The following is a 25912-nucleotide window of genomic DNA, read 5'->3' on the forward strand; positions in this document are numbered from 1 at the left end:
GCCTAGGCCTAAAGCCTGCACTTGTAGGTCTGGGAACTTTGGGCCTATGGGTACAGGCTTTGGGCCTACACACCTGGGCCCTGCAGGGCCTACAGCTGATCGATCTGAAAGACAGGCTTGGAGCTGATATCGGCTTCTGCCTGCCTTTCGTTTTGAGGCAGTTTTTGTTTCATTGTGGCCTTTCTGTTTTGTGCTATCCAAATGGACGATACAAAACAGAAACATGAATGAAACAAATGAGACAAATATCGTGCACATTTCTAATTAGTACCATTCATCTCAAATGATATATCTGACTAGGTTATTGGTGATGCTGTACACTACAATGAATATCATCTTGATCACAATTAGGCTATCATGCTTTTGTGCTCACTTATCACACAGCCATGATACAATAATTCAATGAGACTCAACTAAAGGTGGGTTGGGAACAGGAACCATTCCAATCTCATTGTATAATTTTGTCTAAACTTGGAGCCATTACTTATCTCTTTACTACACTTTGATATACATTAAAAATGTCCTACTTTCTGATTTGTTATTCTGCTGTGGCACATATGATTACTCAGTTTTTTAAAGTTTAAGCTGGCCAATAGGGTGGGACTGTTATTTATTAATATATGGAGAAATATGAGCAGCATCTGTTGGAAGATGGAGCTCCTGTCCATACACATCAAGCATCTTTTGCATTTATAGTATAAAATCATGCATATGTTAATATCACTTACCACACTGAGAAAGAACACCATACACATTAGCGAAAATCCACTTGTATAGCCAAGATATCCTTCAAAAACAGTAACAGAATGCACAATTAATTAACATGCAAAATGTCTAATACAGATAAACTATAATGTGTTTTCATTAGAAAAAAATATCTACCTAAGTTCTTTAGAAGGGAAAGTGGAAGGATAACTCCAATGCTCACAAATATTACGAGGTAGTTTCCATTAAGATACCATTCCCTAAAATGCAAAAATAAAATAACCACGCATTAATCAGTTCTGTTAAGTTTACTAGTGGGTGGATGATATTTATTTTTAACATATAGACATAAACAAAATCTTACCCAGAATTCTCTTCAAGGCCTAGAAATACTCTGATAACTTCAGGGAGTTCATACTTAATGATAAAGAGGTAGCTCGACATTGCTGAAATGACAAATATATTAATTTAGGATGGAAAGAGACACCCAAAGGCACTAAATTCCACTTTCAATAAAAAAAGAATTTTCTAAATATTCAGTTGCATGGATATTACATTCATATCAGTTTGGATTCCAAACATTCATAATCCTCTGACCATCTTTCAATTCTGAGGGGGGAAAATCAGAATATAAATAAATAAGGGAAATTGTAGTATATTCTAGTGGAATTAATAAAAGATGGTTCAAATTATTGTACCTTGTTTTTCCTACACTGATGAAAACCTAATCTCAATTCAGTTTATCCAAAAAAAAATTCCTATTTGGCTTTGATTCCATTATTGTATCCTATACTCTGTAATGGAGAAACCAGATGTCTCCTTTTTATATTTGGCATTTCTAATTTCATTGTATTGTCCTATTTTTGCCTTAAGTATTTTATGGAGTTAACACTTAAATAGTAAAAATGCTTTCTCAGATGTGCATGCTAGGAAGCAGAATTAAATCCATCTTCTAATAAGTGTATTTGGGAATGAAGACACTGTGATGTACACTTGGCAACAACACCCATCAAATAAGGTTTACTTCTCAATAGCCATACATACAATGGCAATGCAAGCTAGTTATAATTTTAAGTCCCACTGAAATCCATGTGAAAAGGCAGTTATGATCAGAATACAATTAACTTCAATGGAAGCTCAGCCAAAAATATTGTGGCTCTAACCCTGCTTCTTAAGACCAAACATGTGTGAATAAAAAGATGCCAAGTATGCAAAATATAAAATCATACAGCAACAATGTAAGGCTGAAACATGTTACACGATAACACGTTTTATATCCAGTCTAGGCCTTTAAAGATACAAGGAATGTCATTTTTAGTTTTTCCTTATATGGTATTGTGACTAAAATTAGCTTTCAGTGTAGTATTTATTTCATTCAATTAGACATGTACAATATTGAACACATAATTGTGAGTTTCTATCTACCACACAGTATCTATGACCATTATGGCATGACGTATACACAACTTATCCTGTGGATATTGTGAGACAAATTAGGTAAAGGTAAAGGTTTCCCCTGACGTTATGTCCAGTCGTGATTGACTCGGGGGGGTTGGTGCTCATCTCCATTTCTAAGCCAAAGACCCAGCATTGTTCATAGACATCTCCAGATCATGTGGCCGGCATGACTGCATGGAGCGCCATTACCTTCCCGCCGGAGTGGTACCTATTGATCTACTCACATTTGCATGTTTTTGAACTGTTAGGTTGGCAGGAGCTGGGGCTAACAGCGGGCGCTCATTCCGCTCCCAGGATTTGAACCTGGGACCTTTTGGTCCGCAAGTTCAGCAGCTCAGTGCTTTAACACACTGTGCCACCAGGGGCCTCGAGACAAATTATTCAGGTTTAAAATCTTGTCATGAAAAAAGTCATTTCCTACTTACCTCCAATGTTCTGCATTGTAAGAGAAATAAAAGCACTAATTTTTCCAGGCCATCCAAATGCCTTTTCGCCTAATTTTTCATATATTAGGGAGCCTAGGAACAATAGAAGATGAAATGTTTTATTACAAATATTTTTAATTGATGCAAGTTTGAAGGATCCTTTAAGATGACATCTTCAGAAGGTTACTAGGGTGAATAGATATGGTCTAGACCAGGAATGAGCAATTACTGGGGATAAAGGTGGCAAATTACACACCCAGAAGCCCTTGGAGGACCACACCATCCAAGTCCCCCACCCAAATACCCTTTTGTGCCATGTTTTATCCCCCAACCATGTCATTTTAGGCCTACAAAAAACTATCTCTAGGTCACTTTTGGAAAAAAGTCCTCCCCTGGGCCAAATGCAGCCTAACACCTACCAACATGTTCCCCTACTGCTTTGGGGGCATGTAGTTTCTTTCTTTTTTTTCTTTTTCTTGAGAAAATTGGACAGTCGGAGGCCCTGGGACCACAAATACATATTTGTGTCCACATATGTGGCCCACAAGAAACATCTTCCCACTTTTGATCTATACCAAAATAAAGACTGACTGATTTTGAAAACCAATTGATTCCAATAAAAAGGTTAGGCATATTCCTAAGTCTGTTCTACTGAAGTCATCAGGAAGGGAAAGGGTTTAACTTCAGCTATGCTGTGATTATGTTGTGGCATCACCATAGTAATATAGTTCAGCAGTCTTCCTTCCTGTCTGGTATCACAAATCATCCTACTGGCCCTTGTATTTTTGTCTGCCCCTTTGGGATATGCTCAACCAAAATGACAGGGCCAAACCCAACATAGCCAGAGTAGAATGACCTCTTCAAGTAGCAGCTTTGGGGAGTGTCATGAAATGGCAGTAAAATATGAATTATAACCAGAGCCTGGGAAAATTTAGTTTTAGTATTTCCATGATAAAAATATTGTGAACCAGCCCGGAAAATAATCTGCCTCACCCAATATTTGGAAATATATCATACCTCCTTCTTTGGATGTTTTCAGTAGTAGGTGAACCGAATACAGAGACATTATGGCTACGCTGAGCAGTAAGATTCTGAAAGGGATAACAGATATTAGAGATCTGTACTAGAGAATAAAAGTGACTTACACATTGGTTATCTGTTATGTATACAGCCATCAATACAGCAATGTCATTTTAAGCTTCAGTAACAAAGAAAGAAAATTCTGTATGAAGGATACAAAGATTCACAAGATTGTAAAGGCCTAGAAAGCCACTCTCTACCTTGATATTTTAAGAACATTTGAGATGGTTACCTTGATACCTTGTAATACTTTGAAATAAGACATAGATTGACACATTTTCTTTATTAGACTACAATTCCCAGAATCCTTGACCAGCCAAATAATTCTTCCAAGACACAAGTAAACATGGTTTAAACAAAGTCTAAGAACTGTTGCCCATCTTTAAATGGTACCACTAAAACGTCAGCCCACATTTTTAGTGATTCCAGCCCTGTCCTAATGAAATTGTGCTCGTATCCACTTTTCAGTGAGTAAAGGAGTGGTATTATTACATGACCATTTTTTTTTTAAAAAAGGACACACGAGGATTCTTAAACAATGATGATACGGTGAACAATGTAAACAATGCAGGTGTCAAGTATCTTTCCAAACCTCAGAGAGAAGGTTTTATACATGTGACAGCAGTATTCTCACAATCAGGAATGAGACTTTTTCAATGTTCCTGCTTTGTTGGACTGTAACTCTCATCAGCTCTATTCTAATCCTGGCTCAAATGTAATAGCTTGTTTTAACTGAAGCAGATCCAACAAATAAGTTGCTGAAAGGTATATCAACACCCATACTAGTACTACTACTACTAATTATATAAAAATAATTATAATATAATATACTGTATTTATATTCCATTCTATCTCCCTGAGGGGACTCAAGGCAGATTACAGAACATGCATACGGCAAGCATTCAATGCCATTATACAATCAACAATTGTGTAAATCTCACTGCTACAGCTGGTCAAATCTTAATTGGGACTAGCATTTAGATTTGGATCAAAACATTCTTCTTGCCAAGTAACTAAATATTCCATTGAGCTTGTTACTTCTGAATGGAAAAGTAGATTGCTTGAAGAATGCTGAGGGTTAACATTTTCTTTTGACAATGCAAAACCAAAATATGTATTTCATTATGACTTTTCTCAGAAGTGGAAACCAGTATTCCAGGTTTCAGGTGCGAAAACCATTTGTTGAACTGGTTTTAAAAGTTTTCTCCTGAAGGAATTGAACTATCTAAAGCATCTGCTGTTGTCTGTCAAAGTGAATGCAGTATGGATAGTGTAGGTCAGCTACATGTCATTACTGTCAGCACTGCAAGAATATTTGGCACTGTCAGACGTGAGAGGGACAGTAAGTCTGTAGCCACATTTCAAGTTACCCAGTGTCAGATTTAGTGCCATATGGACAGAAAACATTCTCATCACAGGAGGAGTGGTATTCGCCTTGTTACAGAGATACATAATTAGGTGGGGTTATTTAGTCCTTGGGCAGATTTGTTACAATTGGAATGACAATGTTTCACTTGATAGTATACAATGGAAGCCAAAGAGATATGTTATTATTATTATATACTATCACTGGAAAAAAATAATAATTTCACAGCTGAGGCCTTAGGGATAATAGTTGATGAATAATATATGTGCAAGATAGACCCATGTTGAAATATTTAAGACATACAATCTATTTACAGGGATTTATTTCACCTATATGTGAATGCTTAGGATATTGGGATATCCTATATGTAAAGACACTTAAATTATAGCTAGACTGTGCTAGAGAGTATGGCACAGTTCAACTCTTTCTCCTTCCATATCATAAGAAAAATGGAAGCTTGTGTGCCTTCATGTTTTACACTTTTGTACAAACTACAGGAAAGGAGATTCCACCTGAACATCAGGAAGAACTTCCTGACTGTGAGGGCTGTTCGGCAGTGGAACTCTCTCCCCCGGGCTGTGGTGGAGGCTCCTTCTTTGGAGGCTTTTAAGCAGAGGCTGGATGGCCATCTGTCGGGGGTGCTTTGAATGCTTTTTCCTGCTTCTTAGAGGGGGTTGGACTGGATGGCCCATGAGGTCTCTTCCAACTCTACTATTCTATGATTCTATGACAACGGAACTGGCTGTCAAGACCACCTGAACAGAGACAGGCATAGCAGAAGTCATATGCAAAGAACTATAATAAGGAACTAAAAGCTACTATAGTACTACAGGTTAAAATCGTGTTGTAATATAGTAATACCCTTATTGTTGAGGAGATGGATTCATAACAAGCTGTTTGTGATTAATTACTTCCAAGCTCTGACCAAAGTTGGGAACTGTTCTGTTTCTAAATGCTACTTAATGTATTACAAAGGATACATAAAATGTAAATTACACAACATATGAACTGTGAATGTCTCTTGGCTTCTTCTGTCAATACACTATTTCCCCCCCTAGTACCATTCTTATCTGAAAGGGAAAAGCAGTAAAACATATGTGGACCAATATTGGGGACATTCTGAGACTGCATAAAATTGGATAACACACACACACACACATATAGTGAAGAGACATGAGAGATATTATATACAAAATCAGAATTTGTAAAAGTGACCATGATGGCTGGGGAATTCTGGGAGCTGTAGTCCAAAAAAACTAACCTTTCTGAACTCTGCATAGAATGGAATGATAACTTCTTATTTCCAGATATTTTAGAACCAAACTACTCCCCCTCAATTCTTTAAGCCATTTTTCCTATACTACACGTTGGATACCTACATGAAAAGTACAATTCCAGTGTTGGCCATGGCATAGGACAACCCTAAGATGCCACTGCCCATGATGGCATTGCTCAGGTTAAATGCTGAGATCCCAAATGAAATATTTCCTGGATGCTGTTGGAAAAAACAACAATGAAAGTGGATCATTAGTTATACTGTGTGTGTGTGTGCAATGACAGCTGTACAACTCACCCATTGCGAATAAACTTACATATTCCTCTGTATAGTTTTCCAATTTCTTTTTACCAAGGAAGCCATTGGTAAGGAACTTCTGACTTTCTGCATCGTCACCTACAAACTGACTGAAATGATAAAGGGGAGAAACAAGAAAAGAAAAAATAAATGCCACATCACTTTAATAGGCCATTTTGATTGCACTTCATGCTTTGAAACATTATGGCACCAGACAAATTAATGGAAAGGGTTTGGGGAAAACCAATAAATTAAAAATGAACACAGCTTGTAAGATTTGCTTGGGAGGAAGACAAAGGCAAAGTCCTTCTTAAGAAATGTTGCCAAGAAAACCTCATGATAGATTTGCCTTAGGGTCATCATAAGTTGGAAACAACCTCAGGGCAAATAAGAACAACAACAAAGCTCAGTGCAATATTTGTGCCTTCAAGTCCTTTCTGACTCATGATGACTAAAGGTTCAAATGGGGAGCAGGACCATGTAAACTAAGAAGAATATTATATACATGTATGTATGTATTAGCAAATTTCAAACCAGCCTTTAAGGACTGAATTTGTTTACAAGGTGAAAAACGAACAACAAATGGAACATAGTAACATAAAATATGAATATAAAATACCTATTTTTCAAATACATATATAATCACTTCATAAATAACAATACTAAGAGCCTTTTAGACAGCAATGAATAAAATGAAAATTGAAGTAAAATAAGTCATAACCCAGAACTAACTCAGAACTAAGAAACCAACCATGAAAGGGCACAGGCAAATCATCAGAAATCATTGATTAGTGTGACTTTCCAGAACAAATCTATGTAAAAATGCAAACTGTTCTCAATTCACGGAACAAACAGGCATGTTTTCTTGTGTAGGACCAAATCTTGAATCCTCTGGGTATTCTCAAGGAAAATTATTTCACCTTTCATACATTTGTTTTGGTGTCCCTGCAATGAAAATCCTTTGCTACCTGCTAATGGTGGACTTCTCTGGATCTCCCATGTCGGTGTAGGTGTCTTCAGTGCTTTCCCCGCTGTTGCTCTCCTCATCAAGTTCTGTGTTGACTTTTTTCAGTTCCATGCGATCCATTTGAGCCATCAGCAATTTCTAGTACACACACACACGGACACACTCTGAGGTGTCTTCAGTGTCAACAGAACTGTACCTTCTGCGTTAAAGGGTCTGCCGACACAATATGTTGACTCTCGGAACACTCTGTTCTATAAACAGGGCAGAAAAGGGCTCATTAGAAATATTCTCAAAAGTCAGTGAATGTGTGAGCATCACTCAGTTCATTGTTTTCTCGTAACTAGCTTCCTTTCCTGGCAAAATAATGTATAGATTAAAGTGCTGTTCAGATATTCTTCTCCAACAGAAGTAAAAAGGAACCATTTCCATCATACAATAATCAAGCTGTTTCTTCCAATATAATTCAGTATTTGATTTCTTTGAGTCAATTTAAAAGGCAGATGGGAATAAAAAGAAATACAAGGACAATTAGAATTAAGAGTTTAGCACAAGTATATTTGTAAACGATTACCTTAAAATGATTGAAAATACTTCTTAGATCACTATGAAAATGAAACCCCAAATGAAAAGAAAACCCTAAATGCATGCTTGACAAAAATAAACTCTTATAGTATTATAATTAGGCCTTTCCATGCCAGTGTGCAAGTAACTGTATTTACTGCTGATATGCAACACTATATTTATAAAAGTATTCCAACTTAATGGATAGACTAGGAAGCTTGATTGGAAGCCTCTGTTAATGTCATTTCCCCACTCACCTGAAATAAAGAGTTAAATAAAAACCAGTTATGAATGAAGTATATTTGTTGTTATGTACCTTCAAGGCATTTCAACCTGACAATGGGGTTCCATGACTGAGTGGGGATTCAAACCCTGGTCAGAGTACCTTCCTCAAATTACCATGCAATACTGGCTCTAGAATGACACGCGTGGTAGTGTGCACACAAATAGGAAGCATAATGTTCACATTTTAATAACATTATTATTTTGGAGGAAAATATATTTTCTTGAAATCTGCCTTAATTTAGATGCATGAAACACACTTGATAGAATATACATTTGATATAAGCGGAACATTTTTTGATTATATCTTCTGCCTCAACATGACTGTGATCATATATAATACACTCCATATGGAAAAGTATTTTAGTATCACTTGTAAAAATATCCTTAGAAAAGAAGTACAGTGAATACATATTATAAAATCTGCTGGTCCAAAATGTGCCAACTGTGATGTTACATTTTAACTTACAGATTACATTTACTGGGTCGTACAAAACAACCCATACTTTAAATAAAGCCTTCTTTCCAGTATTTGGCCAGGAAGATACTCTGGGTACCCGACTACTCAAGGTGAGGAATATTCAGTGTCAAACAATTGGGCAACACTGCTAAGACACAGTGATCCTGGACTTTTTTAAAGGTCTGTGTGAGGAAGGAAGGCTTAACGTTGACAGACAGATTAATGTTGGCTATTTGTGGGGACTTGTAAGGTGAGGGCACATTACTCTTTCCATATATGATCAATGAAATGTTAAATATGAGGACTCTGACAAGCACAATGTGTACTTGGAAATGCTTTCCATGTGTTCACTGTTCAAGTAAGCTGTGTTCAAGTAAGCATGCAAACGATAGATTGCAGGCAGTCTTATTATTCCTAGGATTGCTTATTAGAATGGCTACCTTAACATTTCTTAATGCTTAATCATTTAGTACGATTATGACTGATAGTTCCTGAAAAGGCTCAACTACATTGATGATCCAATTTTCCAGATCATTGTGTATGTGTGTGTGTGAACTGAACATCTATTGTTATGGGAGAGGTAAGAGCCCTCATGATTCCAGGTTTCATGCAAAAATAAGTTCAACAGAGTGGAATCAGTAAAGAGAATGTCCACAAGCAATATACCAAGCTCAAAAGCAGCAAACTATGCATGTCTATTTAATTGATTTCTCCTTTTTTCTCAAGTACAGTAGAGTCTCACTTATCCAACACTCGCCTATCCAACATTCTGGATTATCCAACACATTTTTGTAGTCAATGTTTTTCAATACATCGTGATATTTTGGTGCTAAATTCGTAAATACAGTAATTACTACATAGCATTACTGTGTATTGAACTACTTTTTATGTCAAATTTGTTGTATAACATGATGTTTTGGTGCTTAATTTGTAAAATCATAACCTAATTTGATGTTTAATAGGCTTTTCCTTAATCCCTCCTTATTATCCAACATATTCGCTTATCCAACATTCTGCCGGCCCGTTTACGTTGGATAAGTGAGACTCTACTGTACCACACATTAACCAAATATCAAAAAGACCTCAAGGAAAGCTAGCTCCTGCCTTTTTTCCCTCATAGGGATATTTTGTCTCTTCATCTTTAAACATTATGATTTGTTCAAATCCACAATTAATAGCCCCCACCTCAACCTGGAGGTTTCCAGAAGCTGCTTGATTCTCAGGAGTTATATATTGAGTTATAAGAGGTTCAACAAACCTTCCCTTGATACAAAAGTCCTGTCAAGGACATCACCAATTATTGGCTTGTCCAGTATTCCTCTTTCTTTCACATCATTATTCTTTCTGCCATCTTCTTTTCAGGCAAGTTCCTAAATGTTTGCTTCATCTCCAGGGCTTTCAAAAAGTACTATTAATTTTACTGTATTAATGGTGGGGGTTGAGAGAAAAAAAAGAAGAGGCATATGGAGAAGAAGAAATAGAGGAGGCTAGGGTGTAGGAATCTTCAAAGAGATGGTCTCCATTGTCTAGCTTTTGCATTGACCCACTGGTTCATGCTTTCTCAATGTAATTGCAGATTTTGCCACTTTTCCCTGGTTGAGAATTGAACTCTACAGTCTCCACATAGTAGCATTTTATGTTTGATCTATACAGCAGGGTTGTGGAACATGTGACTCTTCAGATATTGTTGGATTCTTGACTTCCATCACTCTCAGACATCATGGCCAATGGTGGTAGGAAGTGCAGTCCAACAATATCAGGAGGGCTACTGTTTCTTTCCTCTATACATAACGAGAACAATAATGAAAATCTCATTCCTTATCAATTGGTCACAGATACCAATATGTTTGACTAATAGACTAACTATAATTCATTTACACTGGTATGCAATTTCAATGACCAGACGTAAATGGGATGGAATTTATGTAAATTTTCTTAAATGTGAATTGCACTGATATAATTCCAATGATAAATCTGTCTCACTCTCTTAGGCTTATTGCCAAAATATCCCTTAGGGATGCATGAGCATAAATTCTGGTTTTCTATTGGATGAAATGGAGCCCTGGTGTATTACATAAACTGGACAACCACTTTAATTGGCATTTAATTGGCCAATTAGATTAACAACAGTTCACATCTATGAGCCAAATGCACAGATAAATAATAAATTAATTCCTTTCAATTTCTAAAGTATGTAATGTATGAAACACTAAGAGCTCACTAATATAATTTAGTGGCTCAAGAACATGTACTTTTTACGACAAAGACTATTGTTAAGAATGGCCAATTTTCAAAGGAAAGGAAACTAACTCAAATAGTAGCTGTCAAAGAATTAACAGCACATTATATTAAATCCAATGTCTGCTGGTATCATTGCTACATAACAGAAAATACATCTTGAAAACACCATCTATACATTTAAATTACAATCTTGTGTACACTTACGAGACAGCAATTCCTGATTGTATTCAGGAAGATGAGCCAAACATTGTAGAACTAAAACTAGTAACAGAATCTGCCATAGTGCACTTGTCATTTCTTCCTCTTTCTTCAGCTTCATATTTAGTTTATTTGACAAGTACGTATTTCCTAACTCTTTAACACAAGAAAATTAATCTCTAGATCACTACCAAACAGCCACTGTTCAGTTCGATGCAAACATGCCATTCCCAACAAACATTCAGTCACATATTTATTTATAGCACAACAGCACAGGCACATGAGGTCCATAGATGTACATAAAATACTAAACTCGTCTTCAGTACCAAAACACCAGCTAGAAGTTAGAGCAGATTTTAGGTGGAAAGGCAGATAGCCAAAATCATTATTTAAACTCTGTAGCCTTAAATGTTTAAAAAGGCAAAGAAAAGAAAAGAAAAGAGATCAAACTTCTTAATAAGGTTTCCTACCAGAGATCGCCAAACTGCATAATCTTCTCTGTGATTGCTCTGGTCTTGCAACTGGGAGTGATCTGTCATTAGGTCAGGGAAAGTTAGTTAGAGTTACACTGCAGGGATCTTGTCTCCTGAGATAGACGGGACTCTAGTTAAAGGAACACAAGACTGCCTTGCCTTCTTTGTGCTAGTGGGCATAATAACAGGTATTTTCTCTTCTGTCAAACTGATTTATAAGTCCAGCACACACAAATCTAGATTTGAACTGAAAAAGATAGTAACTATAACTGAAAGTTAAAGGCTCCCATGAAAAAAGTTAAAAAGAAGACTGAGAAACAATAGCAACCCCCCTCCCCCTTCCAACAAAGAAAAAAATTCAGGATTTATATGTATCTCTCTTTCTCGGGTTTAATTTAACATACAATTGTCGATTCCTGTAAGAATTATAATTTCTGCTTCCTGTTTATTTTCAGATGAGATTTGGGATTAGAAAATGCATTAGGATAAAAACAAAATTCCCATGATCTAGTAAGGGAAATCTTTGCACTGCACAACCAGTATTGTGCAAAGGTGCATTAGCATCTCAGTGCCCATGTGGGTTGTTTTTATGTGTCTTCAAGTTGACGTAAGCTTTTTGTGATATCTTCATAGGGTTTTTATTGGCATGATTTGCCCAGGAGGGATATTTTCCCATTGTCTTCCTTTAAGGCTATGAGTCTGTGACCTACACAAAGTCATTTGGCGGGTTTCCATGACTGAGCAAGAATTCTGGTCCTGGACTTCCACAGTTCTAGTCCAACACGCAAGCCACTACACTACACTGGGCTCTTTGTGTGGTTGCAATGCATTTTTCAATGCAGATGCAATTGTGGAACCTATCTGAGGCCAGTACTTTCTGTCTGTGACTTGTTTGGTTGTTGTGTGCCTTCAAGTTGTTTCCAACATATGGCAAACCTATGACAGGGGTTTCATGGCAAGATTTGTTTAGTGGGGGATGGGGCTGTCTTTGATTTTCTCTGAGGCTTTGATGAAAATCACCTGCTGAGTTTCAATGGCTGAGTGTGGATTCTAAAATCTGGTCTGCAGAGGCACAGTCAAATGCACCATGCTGGATCTGTGAATCTCATATGTTGGCTTTCCCCTGTTTCTACACATTTTATAGATGGAGTCCCACAGGGCCCATTCAACAATGCAAAAGTACTTTCATCAGTTGCTCATGGGACTCAGTTTCTAAAGTATCTCAAAATTGAGGTTTCTGTAGTCAGGGAAAATAATAATATATCCCACCCTATCTCCCCAAGGGGACACAGAAATCAACTCCAGAGCTCCCTATTCACGTAGAAATGGCTAAAGGTGCTTATTTTAAGGTGGGACGGCAACTGACAAATTTCTTTCTTTTAAATCATTTTAGTGACATGAAAGTGTGGGCATTCTGTGAGTCGTCTTTAAATGTGCCTCGATGCTCCTTTTGTCATCATTATCATTTTGCGTGCAACCTTAATTGTCATTTTTAAAAAGGTTTTTCTTCAGAAAATGCACAATTTTGATATATCTCTATATAGCAATAGCAATGCTTGCTTTTTATAGATATATAAAAAAGGAAAATGACATGGATGGAGATCACACTTCCCCATGTGGTAAGTGGAAGATTTTGTTCAGTAAGCAGAGGATTTGTTCAGTAAGCGGAGGATTTATATAGAAAGAGACAGACTCCATCATGTGTGATGACAGTGAATAAATTATCAGTTTTTCTTAAAAATGGAAATACATGAAACACTACAGTAAGAAGATGATTCCCCTGCCTTCTGCCCTAAATGGGATGAGGTTGTATGTCTAGTTAAATAAAATCAAAGCTGGAGAGCGCCTTCATCCATGTTATTTATTATATTCCACTCACTGTGATGAGAACCACCTTAAAAAAAGAACTCAGGGTAATGAAGAATACTATTGAACACAGATTTTAAAGGAAAGCAATTACATTTATCAATATTCAGTAAATACCAAAATAGTGAAAAACCTAGTTTGAAGAGACAGACCATCATACCCTGACTAAAAACAGCAATAATTGGGAACCAATTAGAACTTGGAGGGGAGAGGTCACCCTCTAGGAGCATCATAAGGTAAAGCCCTCTAATTATACAATTTTGCACCCATCAAATGCAGGTTATGGAATTTTCAAAATGGTCTCCCCAAAATACGTCAACATCTCAACTGATTTGTAATGAGACAGAAAGTTTCTTATAATGCACGGTTAAATGCTATGGAATCATGGAAGCTGCAGCTTTACAAGGTCTTTAGATTTTTCTGCCAAAGAGTGCCGGGGCCTCACCAAATGACAAATCCAGGATTCCATAGCATTTACTGTTTTACAATTAATTCAGTTTGCGGCAACTGAAATGGGCTAAGGACAAAGGGGAAAACAGGAACAGGAAAGAGAAATTAGGATACTTTAAAAGTAACTGGAAAATGGGACAACGAAGTCTTAATTAGGACTGTTCATGCTAAATTGAGACCTTGAATAAAGGCTGGAAACCAACTGGGCACTAGATTTGTTATACATCAGGAGTTAGAAACATATGAACCCTCTACCTAACTATTTCTGCATTCTCCATTGGCTGTACTTGAAACCGCTCCCATCACCGACAAAGCATGCAACAAAAAATCAATATGCTACTGCCATACTTTTCTTTGGATCAAGTTCACTTGACTGCCCTCTGTTCTTCACATAATATACGACCCTGATAAACTCAACCAAGGCCAGTACATGTGGCAAAGTTCAAATTTCATAGCAGGCACACAGGAACATGGGGTTGAATCAACACAAGCAAATGACATGACTAAGGCTGAAATCTTGAATCCCAGTACCTTAGAACAAACCCTATTTTAGTCAGTGGGAGTTCCTTTTGACATGGCAGTTATAGAATTTGGCTTTAAGGCTATGGTTCTAAAGACACCTCTTCAGAAGTCAGTCCTATTGAAATGAATTAGGACATACTTTTATGTCAATGTCATTTCCACAATTTAGTTAGCTAATTGGATCCAAAGCAAATTTGAGTTAATATCTTTAATTTACTTTCCACTGATGGTGCATGCAGTATCTGGGCTAACCAGTGAATCTATTGTCATAGAATCATACAGCGGAAAGAGACCACATGGGCCATCTAGTCCAACCCCCTGCATTTCTGATTTTACTGCTGTTCTCTCAGTTGCTCTGACCTTAATGGGAAGCCTCAGCTGCTCTGAGGTGGTCTAGTGTGGTCCTAAATTAGAGGTTCTGCACTACCAGAGCTTCTGCTCATCTTGGCACCATTGGCATTGCTGCCTCAGTAAGATGAATTCATTTATTTGATTTGTATACAACATTTCTCCCAATGAAGAACCAAAGCAACTTACAATGTTACAAAAAGAGTATTACCAAAAAAAGTAGTATTATCAAAAAAGTCATCCTGTTGGTGATTGTTAGCTAGAGGAGATCCTTTCAATTGTTTACAGTTAAGTCAACACATGGATTTAGAACCTTATCACATTGGCTATTGGATTCGCCAGGCATCCCGACAAATCCGTGGGATCCCAGTGGAAGCGTGGGGAACCCACTGCCCATGCTCCGTATTACTTGACACACCACCGGCCCCATCCCATAGAAGGAAGTGTCCGCTGCCTGGCTTCCTCCTATTATTTCAAAGGCAACATGGGAAACAAGTGTTGCAATGGCAGCAGCATACACCACTTTCTCTCCTCTTTTGCCACAGAGCTCGACTGGAAGTAGATGTTTGTTGTATAATGGGCTCCATGGCAAAAGGGGAGAGCAAGTGGCATATGGTTGGCAAATTGCCTCATTTGATGAGGTTGTAAGCCTTATTGGTTCAAGCCCTATTACAGACCAAGACTGCCAATGAGATTTAGGCCGATATGTGATACGAATTTTGTAACACATTAAACAATGAATCCAATTAAAACACTGATTTTATAATAACCAAAACACATTAAATTAGTTTACATGTAAGTACTGAGATTTAGGTCCCAATGCTGTAGATATTAACCACCGGCACATCTGTTACCAGCACAGTGGTATATTACCTACCTCAGGTATATAGATGTTATCAGAAAGCAATGATAATGTGAAACACAGTTTTGCCTATGGGAGAGAATTCCTGATGTATTTTTAGACTCATCTGTTGCAGTGGTTTCCATTATTTTAATTTTTAAGGAAACAGAAGGATTGTGCAGGCCTATATTGTACCTACATATTTTAAGGTATTTTGCCCAACCAGATATCTTCCAGATATCTTGAACTACAACTCCCATAACCAAAGCATAACCATGGAGATGTGGAGGCTGCAATCCAAAACAGAAGGCACCAGAGGAGGATTCAGTTCTAGGATCTTGGGAATCACATGTTCTGAAATAGTAAGTTGCTTCCACATCCACATTAATAATAACACTCCTTATAAAAACAGAGTTTGTTCCTTATAATTTGAAGAATGCACAGAATCTTCAAGACCATAAACTTGACAACATTCTTGTTTTCAGGTTACACGACTTGTATGCCACGATAACCTAAAATAAACATGGAATTGCACTGAATTAAATTCCATGCTCTCTGGGTATAAATGAATGAGACATGATAAAACAATTTCATGGAATTTCAACAGGCCTAGTTCAAACTGGAACTTTAATGGGAGCCCACCTGGGTCTCCGATTTTGCCTTGAGTTCCATTAATAAAACACAGGATAGTAATAAAATAACTAACAAAAAATTGAAAGAAAACACCTTAATTCTAGATCAATGGGACTTTAATTGAAATTGTAAAAATGTTCCACAGCGCAAAAGTTTTAACTACAACTTCAAGAATACCTATTCTGCCCAGGGGTTTCTAGTTAAAAAAAGGTAATGTTCCCAAGCTTTGAGTTTGCAGATAAGATTTAAAAAGAAAATCACAGAGATAATCTATTTAGAGAATTGTGGTGCTAGCATCTTTCATTGTGAAAAGATCTATGATGTATTCAATGTATAACTTTAATGTGTCAATTATTAATGCAGTAAATAAATACAACCTAGAGAAATATAGCTAAATTATAAAATCAAATACAATATTGAATTTCTACAAAAAAAATCAAATCCAGTTACTGAAGAAATTTAGAAATTAAGTTCACCACACCAACCTTTACTATTTATCTTTAATAATTAAATAACTAACAGTAAAACACGTGTTGCAAAAGAAATTACCTCTGTGTGGCTGTTCGTTTGTTTTTGGTTCCCCTCTCCACATTAAAATTTAAAATTAATTAGAAAATGGCAGCTACCTTTCAGAGTTTCCTCAAGAAAGACCGTATACATCTAGAGACAACGTTTTAAAGGCAAATGGGAGTGTTTCAGATAAACCAATCATCAATGAAGATAACACCTCCCTTTGTCAGACTTGCGTCAGCTCTTTAAAAAAAAGGGGGAAGAAAAAAGATAAAAAAAATTTGTGCACATTCAAAGTAAACATCACTGTTACTGGAGCTATTTGCTTTTTGAACCTGGCAATAGGACAAACTGCACATCTGTAGAAAGTCTGTCTTAAACTTCTTCCATGCTGTTAGGACACAGCAGAGAGTCTATTTTGTTTTATAGAAGAGGCATAATAATTGTGTGATACCTGCCCCATAAATTTTTAAATTTTTGTGCTGTATCAACCAAGTATTAGATGAGCTTAGAGGCAATAACTATGTTATTTTTATCCATTCCTCCTACTCTCCAATTAAAGGATATGCCTTGATCTTTCACTAGGAGTTCCAACAACATATTTCCCTTCCAAAGAGGTCATGTAGTCTGATAGAAAGATGCAGGTGGTAGAGAACTGTAGAATACTTCAAAATGGAAAACCATTAATGAACAAAAGAAAATAAGGTTATAATGGTAAAACACTATGTGATAATACACATCTGAGTAACAGTGCCTAAATACTAACAAGTGAATATTCATACCGTTCTCCAGTCTTACATGTGAATACTGAATTTTTAAAAGTTTGCTTATGCTGTCTATCAGAATCTCAGTTCAAAAATATCCCCTCTAAGTCCTACAATCATATAATCATAAAGTTGGAAGTGACTACATGGGTCTTCCAGTCCAACCCCCTGCCATGAAGGAAAAGCACAATTCATGTAGCCCTGACAAATAGCCACCCAGCCTCCCAAGAAAGCTCCTTGTCTAGATCTTTCTGTGCTACTCTCATTTGGGAATAATAATTCTGAATTAATTACTCTTATCTAAACACAGGAGTTCTCAATTCCAAAATGCACAAGAGATCGGATTCTTTGGCATCTTTCTGCAATCTACTTTGGACTTCATTCAAGGTGAAATTTAGTGGGTCATAATGTGATCAGTGTGGGTAGAATAGTAGCACAAACCATATCACTCCTGAGACTGTCACCCCATTCTGCCTAATGGTAGGGCCAGTCCGAACAAGCAGCTGATGAACCAGTGAAAAAAGTCAGTCAAGTTGTGCGGGTAGAATCACCCACACAGAAATGTTTGCTAAAAGAGAAACCGAAGGGCAAAATGCAAAGCCAAGCAAGTCCTGACATACTGAGATGAAAGTGGATCTCTGTTAACATGGAAAGTATGATGACAGTTTTGGAAGATAAGCTTTCCCTGTTGTTCACTATCCCCCTATAATGACAAAAACAATACAAATTTCTTTGGAATGCAGGAAAGCAGCAAGATATCATAGCTCCCTTCACAAATATATTTTCTCATCTTCAAGTACTCTTACGAGGAAAAAAAACAAATAAGTACTGAACGAAAATATTTTGTGGTTAAATTCAGTGAAGAAATACTCAGAACTCAACTCTGAGAATATCTCAGAAGACATGCAGTAATGTGGACCTTGCTCCCTCCAGGCAAAGTGTAAAGGTTGACCCATGGCCAGAAGGCCAAGGTCACAATATTTGCTAGGTGAGAAGTCAAATGAGATGTTATCTTTTTTCTCATTCCACATACAAGAGCTGAAAGGACTGCTCATGGAATTCTACTTCAATGCTAGTTTTGAGATAATATCTTCCATAACATCTGAGGGTTGCTGTTCATTTTAGAGGATCAGAACACACAGTTTTGTCCATGAAACACTGACTTCCAACACCAAGGAATGGTCAGGAGGCTCCAGTATGGCAGACAGGAGGCTATGGGACTCCATTTAGTATATGTTCCTTGAGATGGTTCCCTCAGTCCGCCTATTAGTAGGGCCAGCCTTGGCTGAAATAAATTCATTGCAGAAGCTCTACTGACTCTAGAAAACTCCAACACTAGTGATTAGATGGAAATGACAAATGCACGTAATACCTCACGTTAAGCTTGCTGGCTTGCTCTGCATGCTAGGAGCTGAGAACGTTAAGAGGAGACATGTCTTCTCATACCTGAAAAGTTGTCCACAAAGAGATCTGTACCAGAAAGTAGGACTAGAACCAGTGAGATTTGAAGAGAAAAATAGTTTTTGCTAAATATTAACTGAACACTCTGTTGGTAGGAGTGGTTCAAGGGTGGAGTGGCCTGCCATTGGGGGAACCTCTAGTACTGCCCCCCTTTTCTTGCTGTTACTTTCCATCAATTTATTAAATAAATGAACAAGATAGAGAGTCAGGAAGATAGAGCAGTATGACCTCTCTTTTTCCCTTTGGGCAATTTAGAGGATAAGCAAATTGGTTGTAGTGACAACATACAGAAGAGGTGGGCAGCACCTATTTAGAATAGGTCTCTGTCATGGATCAGTGTCTAGTGTGTTCAAGATACCAGAACACCTCCATGCCATGAGTTTCATAACCAAGGTAGAGGACTGAAAACAATTGGGGCCCTGAGCAGGAAGGAGCCTGATAACATGAACCAGCTCACATTGGAAGATCTGGGGGTGAATTATTCGTTATTATTATAATTCAACAAAGAGAGGGAAATAGGTTTGTGGGATTTTTGTCTCACATGCTCAAATATGGTAACTGGATTAGCATTACATGCTATGCACCTTGTCTTAAGTTAGTCAGTGATATTTGCTACTGTCTAAAAATGTCTTCTGCCAATTCTGCAAGGAGGAACATGATAGCTACAATATTGGATTAGGATGTGGGTGATTCAGGTTTATATCCCTACTTAATCATGAAATCTGGTGAGTGCTCTGGACCAGTTATACCTTTAACCTGTCTTAAGTAAAGGTAAAGGTTTCCCCTGACATTAAGTCCAGTCATGTCTGACTCTGGGGGTTGGTGCTCATCTCCATTTCTAAGCCGAAGAGCCGGCGTTGTCCGTAGACACCTCCAAGGTCATGTTGCTGGCATGACTGCATGAAGCGCCGTTACCTTCCCACCGGAGCAGTACCTATTATCTACTCACATTGGCATGTTTTCAAACTGCTATGTTGGCAGAAGCTGGAGCTAATAGCGGGTGCTCAATCCACTCCCGGGATTTGAACCTGCGACCTTTCGGTCTGCAAGTTCAGCAGCTCAGTGCTTTAACACACTTCGCCACCGGGGCTCCTTGTCTTACTTCACCAGATAAACAAATGCACTGTGTCTGAAGCAAAAGGAATAACTTCTAGTATGCTGAATGCTAAGCATGCCAGGCAAATCTACTGGAAGAGATGTGCACAGTGCAATGTTCTTTGATACTTGAATGTGACCTGACATTCTGAATTAATGGAAAGGCATAGACAAAAAGTTAATGCTTAATTGATGCGCTCACTAATATGGCTCAGGGAATAAAAATATCTAGCCAAGTCTCAAAGCTGGCAAGAGGCCATATTGATAACAAGTCTGTGACTTGCCTATTCAGAAAGTTCAAGGCTAAGCCACAGGTATTCCACATTCATTCAGGACATGTCCAAAACGCTTGTCCAAGATGTAGAAGAAAAATAATGCCCCCTCCCCCCAATAAACAGAGGGAAGAAACCCACAATGAGAAAGTCTGTGGACAGCCTTCTGAATACAGAACAGCCCAGAGGTGTATAAACAATAACGCATGAGCTCTGCCTTTAGCATCAACAGTTAAAACAGTAAGCGGTTAGTTCAAAGGTGATGTAAACTCTGTGAAGTAACACCACACACTGGTTATGCAATAAAGTGCAGACTAAAGAAGGCCTCATTTGGTAAGGCTGCATCCTTTCTATACAACAGTCTTAATTATGGGCTTCCTCCAGTCCCATAACATATCTTCCAGTTAAAATACTGCTTTGGCTATACTCACTATCACATTGGCAACATGAATAGCTCATTGTACAGCTATATGAGATCATACACATGATGCTATCTCTTTAAAATATTTTCCAATTGTTTATTAAAAAGAAAAAAATAATAATTTAAAATTGATTTATTAATTACTGCATTTATTTCAGCTTCTTAACACATTGTGAAATGGTCTGCTCTACTCCAATATGGATAACAAGACAGCATTATTCATGTTCTAAAACATGCTGTGCCTAATATAATAAAACACAATTTGTTTAAGTAGATGTTTGACTTGATGACGATCTCTTGTGTAATTATTTTGCCATATTCCAGATTTCCCTATGATAGACTCGTGATTCTTCTGCCTCACTCTGCAAACATTTATGTCTCATGTAACTCCCAGAAGAAGATAAGCATTTTATTATTCTCATTACATGTTTAAAGGCTATACATATCTATTCATTCTAGACCATTATTTTTGAAGGAAAGAACTAGACAAGCCATGTATTATGGAACTCACTAGTTGTGAAGGCATTGCATCTTAAACGTGAAAACCATACAATTTAGAGACCATGATTTTTAAAACAATAACCATAAACACTTTTGTCATTTGCTTTTGAAACAAATATATCACAGTAAAAAAAGTCTGCACAATTAATAATAACAAAACTCTTTTAAAAATTTAAGAGAAGCAGTGAAAGGATACCGGGCCCTTTTTCTCCAGTTCTCTATGGATGGGGTACATGTTATTCTTATAAATGAACAAAGTCATCCATTTATTTTAAAGCCACTGCCATTTATTAAAGGAGCCACAGAGGCAGTGAACCTAATTTTAAAAATGTCTGTAATCAGAACAGAAATATTGCTAACCTAATCTCTTGATCTGAATGGTGCACTGATGCTATCTGTGAACAAACTGCCCTGAATAAAACAGGAACTGTGCAAGAATGCCAAGTAAAGTACATTCTTTTAGGTCAATGGTCCCCACACTTGAGTCCCTGGATGCTGCTGGATGTCTAAAATATATCTATGGAATAACAGCATCTGTAAGGAAAAGTGCTGTGTTTCATGGTCAGCAATACCACAGGTTGACCACCCCTTGCCTGGAATTCCAAAATCCCCAAAACTCTAAAATTGTCTACATTGGTGGCTCAGATAGTCCATTGTACACATAGACACACGTATGGTGTATAGGAAACATAAATGAATTTTCTATTTAGCCTTGGGTTCCATTTCTAAGATATCTCATTAGGCACATATACACAAATACAAGTATTCCAAAATATGAAAAATATATAAAACCCAAAATGCTTTTGGTTGCAAGCATTTCAGATATGGTATACGCAATCTGTACTCTGTTTTTCCCCTCCTTTTTGCTCAGACATTCCCAGAAGCCAAGTTCTACATCAAAACAAGAGGAGAGAGAGGGAATGAGTGACAGAAGTGTTGACAGCTTTCCTGAAAAACAGCCCTAACAGAGCTGGCTGTGATGGCTTGGCTGTTTACTTTGGTACAGCATTAAATAAGGGATGTGAACTCACCATAGCAACCTCTGCATCACATAGCTGTCATGCTGCTTCTAAGAAACAGCAAACCTTTCAGAGGAGACATACATTAATGCTTCCTGAATCTCCATCCTCTGGCTCTTTCTTTTTCAGAGTTTGGCTGCAGGATTGTGGGAGTAGTAGTTCAATTTTTTTCAAGTTCCACAGCTACATAATACAAGATAAATGTATTTTGCTGTCTTTCAATTTCTTATTCCTGTCACCTTCTTTTCAACTTGAACCAACTGATATAAAAAGTCCATTTTTTAAAAATTATGTTTATTTCATTTCTGAGTTATAGCAACAACAAAACATATATCTGCTTGTGTTTTGGCTGGACGTTATATGGAGGACATCAAGTTTGGGAAGATTGCAAACAACAATGTGATTTTTCTCAAAGTCCTCTTATTCCTGTAAAACTTTAAAACAGAAAAATATTCTCACTCAAGCATTTTTTTTAAAAAAGGATGCTTAGAAAGCTGTATAACTGAAATTACTCCGGTCAACCAGAAAGGGTATTTTTGTACACTGGAAAAACACTAGAGTGCAATTATATATATTTTTTTGCAGGTCTTCAATAAGCTGCCTAATAAAATGTTGGTAGCTTGTCGTTTTGAAGACTGTGTGAAGAGCAGGGATGAGACCTAATAGTGAAGGCAAGCTTAAAATCTCAAATCAATGATCTGTAAATCTCAGCAATTCCTACCTTCTACTGAGGTTTACAATTCCCCATAAAGGACCGTATTACTCTGCTCTCCTCTATCCATTACATAAAACATTTTAAAGCAAGATCGAAAGAATATATTATTCATTTTGTGTACTTGGGGGAGAAGGGGACATTTTTAAAGAGGATGTTCATGTGTGTCATTGCTATTGAAACCAAAGGGATTTTTTTTTTTAAAGAAAAGAGTCAGAAAATGGATAGAGACTCTTAGCTATGCCCTTACACTGCTCTTAAATCCTGGACACATGGGCTCATTGCAGACCTAGATGGAATATTCCTAAGCACCTAGCCTCTCCTCATTCTTAACAGTCAGCTGGCTTTTTAAAAATCACACAACTGAAAAGGGTAGCTTATAGTTCAAACATTCTTATCATAAAAGGGGAAAAACACTCTCGTTGACATGATTACTGACTACGATAATCAACAAAACTGAAAATCAGGTTTATAGTTTTTTTGCCCGAGGTCACAATCCTTTACAATACATAATGGAGCCTTCTTTTTTCTTTCATCTCCCTCCCTACTCTAACCTGAGTCTACAAAAGTAGACTGTCAGGATATTACAGGAACTTGCAGCCTTCCTCGTTTCTTTCATCTTCACTTCCCTTTCATTACTCTGAAAGAAGCTAGAGATTCAGATTTTATTTGCATTGGGTAAGGAGTACCATTCTAGCTGACACCTGGAAAGCTGCTTTGTTGAACTAGAACTCTCAGAATCCACCAGGGTTCTCTTCTGGAGAAAAATTCCTACAATTGCTAGCATTAAAAAGCCAACTATAACCTTATGTAACTAAGTTTGAAAAAAAAATCTGTTCCTGGTTTGATAGCATTCTTTCCTGTTTAATTGAAAAACTATAGCAAAATGTGCTGCAGGATGTCCCACAAAAACAAAGTTTTTGCAGTTTAATAAAACTTTTTAATGATAGAACCAATTAGGAAATGACATGTATAACTCAGGAACAAAAATAATGTTACATAGTGTAATATGATGGATTTTAACTACAGGAATGTGTTACTACCACACCAATACGAACAGACTAGTTACTTTAACCTGTGATGGACTATTAATTCCCATATAGTCCTGACTCTGAGGTGACTTAAAGGTCTAGATGGTCTGCAATCCAAAGTACACTTGCTAGGGAGCTATGGCTACCATGATATTTGCACTGAACTTTCCCCAATGATTGGGTGCCTCTCAGTTATTTGTTCTGGGCTTACTCCTGTCTCATTGTTAAGTACCAAAACCCAATTCTGGAATTGAGAGCTTTTCAGTTAATACTGGTATGAAATATCCATAAGGAAAAACAAAACAGCTTACTCCTGAGTAAGCAACAGAAATTAATTTTGAATCCCACATTATGTGTAATACCACATTACATGTAATATCACTATGTATAACACAGTGTGGGGAGTTAACAATGGCCAAAGTAATATTGTTGTTATTGTTATGTGATATCATGTCAGCCTTGACTTATGGCAACCCTATGAAGGAGAGACCTCCAAGAGATCCTATTATTAACAGCCAGATCTTGAAACTCAGGGGTGTAGCTTCCTTGATAAAGTCACTTCTTCTGTAATGTGGTCTTGCTCTTTTCCTACTGACTTCCACTTTGCCTTGCCCCCCTTTATTTTTCTTTTAAGCAATTTGTGAGGGGAAATCATAGGAGGGAGGGAGCAAGCTTGTTTTCTGCTACCCTGGAGACTAGGACGTGGAGCAATGGATTCAAACTACATGAAAGGAGATTCTACCTGAACATTAGGAAGAATTTCCTAACTGTGAAAGCTGTTCAGCAGTGGAACTCTCTGCCTCGGAGTGTGGTGGAGGCTCCCTCTTTGGAGGCTTTTAAGCAGAGGTCTGTCGGGGGTACTTGGAATGAGATTTTCCTGCTTCTTGGCAGGGGGTTGGACTGGATGGCTCATGAAGTCTTTTCCAACACTATGATTCTATGCTTCTATGATTCTATGTTTCAGATTAATTGATTTTCTTCCTGTCAGTTTTCTTCTTGTCTAACTTTCATGGCCATACACAGAAATCAGAAATGTTATGGAATGGGTGATTCCAATTTTGATATTTAACAGTATAGCTTAACACTTGAATATCTTATCTATTTTTTCCACAGCTGTTTTTCCAAGTCTTAGTTTTCTTCTGACTTCTTGACTTCAGTCTCTGTTTTTGTTTATGACCAAGCCAATGTATAGAAAATGTTCACCAATTCTTATGTTGTCATCACCTACTTTAAAATTATATAAATCTTATGTGGTCATTATTATTGTTTTTATGCTGACTTAACAATTACTAACAATACAAAGTTATTTTTAAAAATCCATTACTTAAAATGTTTTGAGGTATTCTTTAAAATTTAGAGTTTAAAAATAGTAGTAACTCAAATAAAGAACAAAAAGTGCCGTTTCATTTTCCTTTTGCAGTAACTTTTCAGGAACTTTGTTTTAGGAGAAGGCTTACAGAACAGAGATAGTTGTTTCCTGACAAAGTTGTGGCTTCTCGTTTTCTAGAAATGAAGCAACGGACAGGCCCCTTGTATGGAGTATGAACCATAGCTCTGAACAGAGCTTGGAAAGGTTACTTTTTTGCACTTCAACTTCCTAAATCCCCCAGCCCGCAGCACCCAATTTCAGTGTTTTTCTTAAAGTGCAGAACCTATGCTTTCCATGTCCAAGGATCA

At 37.3% G+C, this 25912-nt stretch overlaps 1 protein-coding gene across 4 annotated transcripts in view; it reads right to left on the reverse strand.

Annotated features, from left to right (window-relative positions):
• The window catches only part of slc38a4 (solute carrier family 38 member 4), a 43744-nt gene that overhangs the window by 12835 nt on the left and 4997 nt on the right, over window positions 1-25912 (reverse strand). Inside the window, exons 1-10 of one of the 4 annotated variants that reach the window (XM_016993815.2) lie at window positions 16999-17125; window positions 11787-11848; window positions 7576-7825; window positions 6627-6717; window positions 6414-6529; window positions 3606-3679; window positions 2589-2681; window positions 1070-1151; window positions 883-965; window positions 729-787 (exon numbers count right to left, since the gene is read on the reverse strand). In XM_016993815.2, coding sequence (XP_016849304.1) covers window positions 729-787; window positions 883-965; window positions 1070-1151; window positions 2589-2681; window positions 3606-3679; window positions 6414-6529; window positions 6627-6717; window positions 7576-7703 — 726 coding nt within the window. In that variant the 5' untranslated portion in view covers window positions 7704-7825; window positions 11787-11848; window positions 16999-17125. Of the gene's footprint in view, window positions 1-728; window positions 788-882; window positions 966-1069; window positions 1152-2588; window positions 2682-3605; window positions 3680-6413; window positions 6530-6626; window positions 6718-7575; window positions 7826-11322; window positions 11697-11786; window positions 11849-16998; window positions 17139-25912 lie in introns of those variants that run through there. The other 3 variants (XM_003221188.4, XM_016993818.2, XM_016993816.2) reach the window with 3 other exon arrangements.

The sequence above is a fragment of the Anolis carolinensis genome, chromosome 5, assembly GCF_035594765.1.
Source record: "Anolis carolinensis isolate JA03-04 chromosome 5, rAnoCar3.1.pri, whole genome shotgun sequence".
NCBI classification, from domain to species: Eukaryota; Metazoa; Chordata; class Lepidosauria; order Squamata; family Dactyloidae; genus Anolis; species Anolis carolinensis.